Source organism: Opisthorchis viverrini (genome assembly GCF_000715545.1).
Source record: "Opisthorchis viverrini unplaced genomic scaffold opera_v5_10, whole genome shotgun sequence".
In the NCBI taxonomy this organism is placed as follows: Eukaryota; Metazoa; Platyhelminthes; class Trematoda; order Opisthorchiida; family Opisthorchiidae; genus Opisthorchis; species Opisthorchis viverrini.
The window spans coordinates 3052272-3060010 of NW_008751666.1; the positions used below are offsets into that span (position 1 = coordinate 3052272).

The window sequence follows — 7739 nt, forward strand, 5'->3', positions numbered from 1 at the left end:
CAGTTTAGTGACAAGGCGTTCAGGTTAGACTGCAACCCGGATCTTAGCTCATTTCAGAGTAGTGATCATCTATGTACATCGATTGGCTGCTGGTTGTTTGATCAACCATGTGAAGATGTTGCCTACAAATAGGTCCTCAAGCGACAATAGCCAATAGTTGTCTCCATAACGGTCCATATGCGATTGAAGTATCTGGTCTCGCCTAGGAGGCGGTCTCGCTTTAGTCAGCGGGAACAATGGGTAGTGGCCGATTGGAAACGCTATTATTGTCTGTCAGAATAAGCGGCCTAGATTAAAAATGTCCCTCTCAAGAGGGACCACTGTAGTCGCTTCCCAAATATAGTTGATAAGCTCGGTGAATGATCCGAAGGATTGCACAGTACTATCACAATACCACATTTTGAGTGAGCCGGAAGCATACTAAAAATCACGAGGAAATTACCAAGAAAATCGTTTACGAATTCTGTATCCTTTCCTGTCCTCAGTCCGTTGCTGATGTCCGGATGGGTGACCAATGGATGTAAGGCGGCCAAAAATGACGGTTCATATGGAGGAGCCGCAATATTTAGAACCTGAAAAACGTCAACTAGGCTCAGTTAAGTTTGTGCCGAAAAAAGAAGTTTATTCAGTTCCTATTGACATACAAAACTGCCAAAGTGAGAACGTATAAACCTACTTGCCCGCGGGAAGACCCCAAAATCAAGGTTTTTTGTCAGCTGTTCTTTCTATGGGAGTTACAATCACTAAAACACAGAAGAATAACCAACGATTGTCGCAGATTCACTTAGAATTTCGTGTGCAATATTTTGTCAAATGCACAGATGCTTCTTCGGAAGTTGACCCAAGTATCCTGGAGGATAAGAAAGTATATTCCAATTTCATCGAATCAGCCTCGATTTTGTGCTGGCGCCACAAATTTTCTCCCGGTTCCCGGCCTAACAATCTGTGTTCAACTTTTTTAACAAATAAAGATATAAAAACTGGAGAGATATTCTCCACTGTAATACGGAAGATGAGCTGGTCACACCGGTGAGAATCGGATGAATCAAGGCAGTAAGAAGTATTCGGTGGCCCACACTACTAAAGGGACGCAATCTAGACACGCGCATATCGTAAGCTGGTAATAGCCACTATTCAATTGCGTCTGTTTAAAAACGGACACAGTCAGCTTCAGAGCCATTATGGGCCGAGTAGTCCAGAACGTTTGGAGTGTTGGTGCAGATCACTACATGTAGTACACAAAAATAGAATAGAGTACGGTACATTGAATCGCAACTCAGTACAATATAATAAAACGTACATCAGGAATATGTAAAGAAGCAATGAAAAACGGCATTCAGCTTGGCAGCCGATTCAAAGCCTCTTTCTGGGGAATCGCCTCCGGCCCCTTAAGGTTGACAATCACGGAGCACGTAAAAGGTTGTTTGATAGTCCGCACCACAAATGCGACACATCCTAGGCACACACGTATTGCCAGCTAGCGTTAGTCAATATTCAGTTTGGTGTATTGATGGTCACAGGAATTCACTCCTAGCCTTAATGCACTGGAATATCAAGAGCTTTAAGACGGGGTTCTCCAGACACAGATGAGGAAAGTTTAGCAAGTGAACCCAGTGGTGTCACTTTCACATAGACTGGGGGTTGCATTACTAATAAACAGAAACCAAAATGCAATGGCATGGCATTCTGCACTTCGGATAATGAACCGCACATTAAACTCATGAACGTGAGAGCAACATCGCTTAATATGAGGATTAGGTCCACTCTCCATGAAACCCAGAAAAATGGTATACCCGACAAATGGAGCAGCACAGATCAGGTGTTTGTTCGCGCTGTACAATACATGCTTGTTTAAATAGCTCAGTGTAAACGGAAGCTTCAAGAACCATACACAGTAGGTCAAAAGATGGTTCCTGAGTTGTTAACAAACAATAAGCAAGCCAAATATTCATACTCGGACGTAACCATACCTCAGTTACAAAGTGACGTGCAATCGAGACATCGATACGGTTCCTGGTGAAAAGACGGTGCATTGTCCGAATGACAGGAAGCACATGACCACAATACAACAGATGAACCAATAGGCCCACGAGCATGCGTTTGTACTCCAACTGCAAAAACAGATTGAAAAACTTGCTTTATGGAATGTGAAAATGGATTACGAAAAATACGAAAAAATTTCTACCAGAATTACAACTGGGGTAAGCACAGAGAATTACAAACTTTCGGTATGAGTTTCATATTCCACATGCTGCACAGATTCTGGTCGAAAGTTTTTGATATTTGAGCGGATAGATAGAGTGTTTACTAGGTTATATGCAAGAAACATCTCACATCGCACAGTGGACCTGCATCAGTGCACAAGGGAAGGCGACAGCTAAAAACAATGGAGACCTGCATCAGTGCACGACAAGGGAAGGCGACAGCTAAAAACAATGGTATTGGCGACAGAAAAACCTCATGAAACCTGATGCCAAAAGCACCAAGACATCCGGTGTCCCACCTTTTCCACCATCACTGTTTGAATTAAATAAATTTTATCTACACCAAGTTGCTGGTCGGAAAGTATGGGGTTAACATGTGACTTCACTCAGTCTGGCGGCAGCAGTTAATATTTTACAAGCCTAATTCACACACAAAATTGTGAAGAACCTACAGGACAGAATGGCCATCTATCATTGGTGAAGAAACTGTATTCGATTGTGGAATCCGGGACTAGGAGGTCACTGTCTAATATCTGCTTTCCGCGACAAGCGTAAAAAACAGAAACGCTGCATTGGCGACTTAACTGTTCCACGTACGGAATTTTAATATGAATCTGACCACCAGTGAAAGCCTAGATAAATCATGATCACAGAAGATCCGAAAAATGACCTGATCCTGATGAACCGAGGCGACACACTGAGCTGTAAAAATTCCTCGAATTGCGTTAGATCCTGGCCGGTGAACCTGGAACCCCTTAAGGTCTTAGAGTTTTATGGCTGCATATGTTCACTCGGGTGTCAACGAGCTCTTGGTCCCGATTACCTATCACCCGCATGGTTCAAGGATAAGGGTAAAGTGCTCAGTCAGTGCTTGTCTGATCTATTTACATACCTCTTGGAAAAACAATGGCTGAGACAAGTGAAGACAGTCAGCGATTACGCCCACCTTCAAAAATGGGCCCGAAGTGAGTGCCATAATCACAGATGGATAAACTTGACGGCATTTCTGACGAGAACCTTGCCTTCATGTGTCCTTTGCCGCCCTATGGTGACCCGGAAAGCATTTGCAAAAGCAAGCGGCATTCCGGCCTAGTACCTATGGTGACCCGGAAAAGCATTTGCAAAGCAAGCGGCATTCCGGCCTAGTATGGGTTTCGTTAACCAAATCTTCACAACCCGTCCGACATTAGAGCAACGCTATCCTTATCAACGATCTGCAATTTTGTTATTCCAGGATCTCCGAGATGCGTTTGATTCATCTGACCAATCTCTTCTCCTTAACAGGTTCGCTTAGTAAGAGTGCTGCTATTGATGCTTGATTCAACGTGGCTTAGGCAAAGGGTTGGTCAAAGTTGGATCAGGCAGAGGGTATGGGAAAGATGACGAAACGTCTTGGTATTGTCTGAGTGGCTTGCCTTCTAGGACGAGGTACTTCTGGATACAGTTGGAAACGCACGATATTGGCACTAACCAATGTCAACGGTGTTCTTGTCGGTTTCTATCCAGATCACCTTGAATGAGTATCTGCAGATGTAGGTAGTTCTGAATGATTGTGGTAGGTTATAAAAAGGCCTTTTCCCTATCCACTTTGGTTCTTTGCCTCACAATAAGGTATTCAAACAACTTATGACTGCATGTCAGCGAAGCATCAGCGTTGGACACCGATGTTGTGACGTCAATGGCCGTACAAATACACTACTTGTGGGCCTATCAGTAGCTCAACTTATGTCTAAATCGTGCCCTGAAGTTTCGATGAGAATGTGAGTGGTCCGCACGAAACGCAGTCCATCGATAGTCGCGATGTATATGTTTGATAGCAACCCTAGTTCGAAAGCTGAGCTGCACAACTAACACTGGTCTAAAAACTATAAATTAAATAATATGGAAGGGCTTTATGCGAATATGACAAAAATAGTCACACTTAGATTTTCAATTCCCAGCTGCTAACACTACACAGTAGTGCGCCCAAACAAAGATGACCCAAGAGATCGTATTGGGGGAAAGTGAAGCATGAAGCCGACGGAAGGACCTCGCAAGTAGTGAGGTTAGTCAAATCATAGGCCTGTCCCAGTCTTGAAATGTGTGTACCCAATGAAAGACGGAATATCCTGCAACATGATACTGACAAAAAAGTACTCAAGCGACGTCATTAATTGCCATGTTGGGAGTCAGTGACAATGGAGCGATTATGTATACTAAGTAACAGGAAAGTCTAAGAAATTGTGCCTTAACATGTCTGTGCAAATATGCTGAAAATCCGTTGTAAAGCACCAAGTCATTTTACAAGCGAACCTCGGTCGTAGCGATGGCACCCTAGTAGTGACATTCTGGTTAAAATTTCCGAATTCCTACCGTGCTGAAGGCCACTCCCTTGTTACAAACGAGACCACTTTTAGAATGCATAATCGCCAAAACGAACAAGGACCCTGTTTGAGTCGAGTGAAAAGTTTCGAATCGTTTGCAAGACGATTTTGTGTTGTGTACTCAACTTTGCAACGTAACTGAACACGTGGATCATGGAAATATCCGAAGCTCGTGCATATCCAAAAAATGCTAGACAGAATGTTGTGCACCAATGGTGTTTTGAACTTCTCTTGAAGGAACTTATTTCTACGAAATATCAGGTCCAACATGGGTTTCCGGATTCAGTAAGGTAGGAACGACTAGCTAACAGTAAGTCCTCATTTTACGGTTAAAACAAAACAAAACTAGCCATACTGGGTAGACACTAAGTAGGAGCAACCCAGGTAATTAGGTTTTTTATCACCAACTCATTCCATATGAATGTGGCATGGTGCGAGGGGAGAACAAAAACTGTACGGTATTATCACCATGATCTGACCACCAGGGCACGAGACGACCAGAGAACCTTAAATTACACAGAAATTGGACAAACATTGGTGTAAAAATTCGAAACAATTGTACATCCCACTCGTTTATGGTGGCTTAAGTGACCAGATGCCGTTGTGGTTGCTTACTACATACGAACTGGCAAACCAGTATTATGTTGGGCGACAAAAAAATCGACGGACTCCTCTATAGTCTGGACAGTACCGTTGCGCAAGAGGAAGCAAGTTCTTTCACTTGGACTAAAGTACCACGAAGGCACAAGTCCTAGTTGTATGCAAACTCAACTGAAAAGGACACATTCGGTTAACTGCGGTTAAGATTCAAATTCCTGAAGGTTGAAATCGAGCGAAAACTACAGGTCAAAACAGTGCTTGTCGATAAAATAATTCATTAATCGCTTAATGATCAATTATTCAGAGACAAAATACGAGTAGGACTAGCAGCCCTCACCTTTCCTAAGGCCATCGATTTGGGTGTCCATAAGGATAGTCACTCTAAAGCAACATTGTACTATGGTTGACTACGGTGAAAGTACAGGCGATTTTAGAGATGCTTCAAAAGGAACAGTTTCATGAGATCTTAGGATTGGAGTTGTCGATAAAAAAATTATTAGCGCAACGGTTTTAAAGTTTCAGAATAGGAAATAAGATTTCATTAGTTAACCATCCAACTGATTGTATTGCAGATGCTGGAAAACCAGATTACGAAGTCAACCAGTCATCAGATTCATCATTCACATTAGAAAGCGGTTTCCTGATATGAATGTTGACTGTTTCCTCTTTCCTTGTGCCTTAGGAATGCGAAACGCCCTGAGTTTAGTAGTAAGCCAATTGTTCAAATTATCTCAGTTAATGATGGAAGAGATCTCGACTGGTGACAGGTTCGCGGATGCGTACAACGACTAACTTAGGATACAATATCGGAGATTTTTTTAAATCCCGAAATAAGGACGGCAAATTAAGGTGAGCGATCGAACATTCCTTACCTAGCTAGGGCTGATGAACGTAAACCAAAAGACAACAAACAAGGGTTGAAATCCATGGGTCTGCTTACTTGGCTCAAATCTTCCATTCCCTCGACCGAAGAGACCAGTAACTCAGTGATGAAAGCCAGCAAGGCGGGATGCAAGTGTTCATTGACTTCGGCCAACTCATTGACAACAATGCAGTAGGGCTTCATAGTTTCTAAATTCAACTCGAAATCCACCCGTTTTGTACGAAAAGCCACACGGACAAATCGAAACACGCCGAACGAAACCGGGCGACAGGCAACACAAGACAAGAGAGTCGGGAGATCACGAAACGACCGGAGACTGATTGCACTACCTGACATGTTGTTCCACTGAAAAAAGCAAACCCAATGCAGGGAATGTCATAGGAGCCATTCTTGGAGCATTACTCAAATAGAATGCCGTAGAAATCATGAACAACATAGCGAAGGCATGACCTCAATATAGATCCTACATCCACCAGTACAAAAGCATACCTGGCGACATATCCGACTGGCTTCTAAGATCTCTTTCTTTGCTTCCTCCACTCTACTTCGATCACTGGACAGCCGTCGATCGGTGCTCTGGTCAATTAGTTCCACTGTCATTGCTGCGTAGCTGTACAGGTAGGCGTATTGTTCCTGCTGTTCAGTGAGTAGTCGATCAGAACTCGCAAACAACGTATCTGCCAGAAGTGCTGTAGAACAGCCATAAACGGCACATGATTAATCATGGCAACGGTAAGGGGACAGCGAATCGAGTTTACGGGACATCGCTTACCAATGAATATTGGTTGACGTAAGAGTTGTACGGGTGGGGAACCATCCTTCCTGTATTCTTCATATAACTGAAAATGGATGGTCCAATTTAAGTAACAAAAAAGAAAAATTGATATTTCATTCGGAAGATTGGTTAAGAAAATAAATTATGGAGACGATGGGGTATTCACGACGTGGAAACTACTAGAAATGATGTGTCACAAAAGACACCTACTCGAGGCGGAGACTTTATTGGGATCAGCGGTGGCGATAACTGTCTACTGACCAACAGATCTAGTCTGTAACTTGTGTAAATGCTCCCAGATGAGTATTCGGGAAGCGAGCAAAACACCGCAGCAAATTTAGGGCCTAAGTGCAAGTTTTCTTCTCTCGGGAGGAGAATTCGCCTTACAGAGAGTGTACAATACAATAAGGGCAACTGAGTGGGAAGTGATATTTGCTACCGAACATTTTGTGCCATGGTTAGCGTTCATACCGGAAATGTCAACGCGTGAGCACATCAGAACTTAGGGGCTACTGCAGTTGCAGGATCTGTTTACTTGAATTAAAGATGGGTGGATTCGGAAATGACGATTGAGAATGTAACTTGAAAGATGGTGATCATGTTAAAACCTAGTAGATGGCTCTAAAGCTCCAGACGGAAGAAAAGCAAGAGCGAGCACTACTGTACAGGGTTGAATAGCGTTCATTTCCTTATAACAAAACGATGAAGAGTGGATACACGTTCCAATGTAGGTATCAAAGTGAGATGTGCTTGGAGTTCGGGGCGTTGTATTGCTATATGGTGTGATGCAGAGTGAGGTTTTTGTGACTTTGATCTGCCGTTTTTAGTGGCGTGACTGGCTCCACTGTTCGAAATCGGATTTGTAGCTCGAAATAGCGAGCACAGTGAAAAGCCACCACATGAGACGAACTCTG

The 7739-nt window shown here is 43.2% G+C and overlaps 2 protein-coding genes across 2 annotated transcripts in view; one reads left to right on the top strand and one right to left on the bottom strand.

Moving 5' to 3' along the window:
* Positions 1–287: 287 nt before the first annotated feature.
* Positions 288–7739, bottom strand: part of T265_12692 (hypothetical protein) — a gene marked incomplete at both ends in the record, with an annotated part of 13630 nt that continues 6178 nt past the window's right edge. Inside the window, 4 exons of the mRNA XM_009164955.1 lie at positions 288–572; positions 6108–6395; positions 6540–6739; positions 6823–6889. Of these exons, the coding sequence (XP_009163219.1) occupies positions 288–572; positions 6108–6395; positions 6540–6739; positions 6823–6889 (840 nt within the window). The remainder of the gene's footprint in view (positions 573–6107; positions 6396–6539; positions 6740–6822; positions 6890–7739) is intronic.
* The window catches only part of T265_01002 (hypothetical protein), a gene marked incomplete at both ends in the record, with an annotated part of 4645 nt that continues 257 nt past the window's right edge, over positions 3352–7739 (top strand). The window contains one exon of the mRNA XM_009164917.1: positions 3352–3488. Within this exon, the coding sequence (XP_009163181.1) occupies positions 3352–3488 (137 nt within the window). The remainder of the gene's footprint in view (positions 3489–7739) is intronic.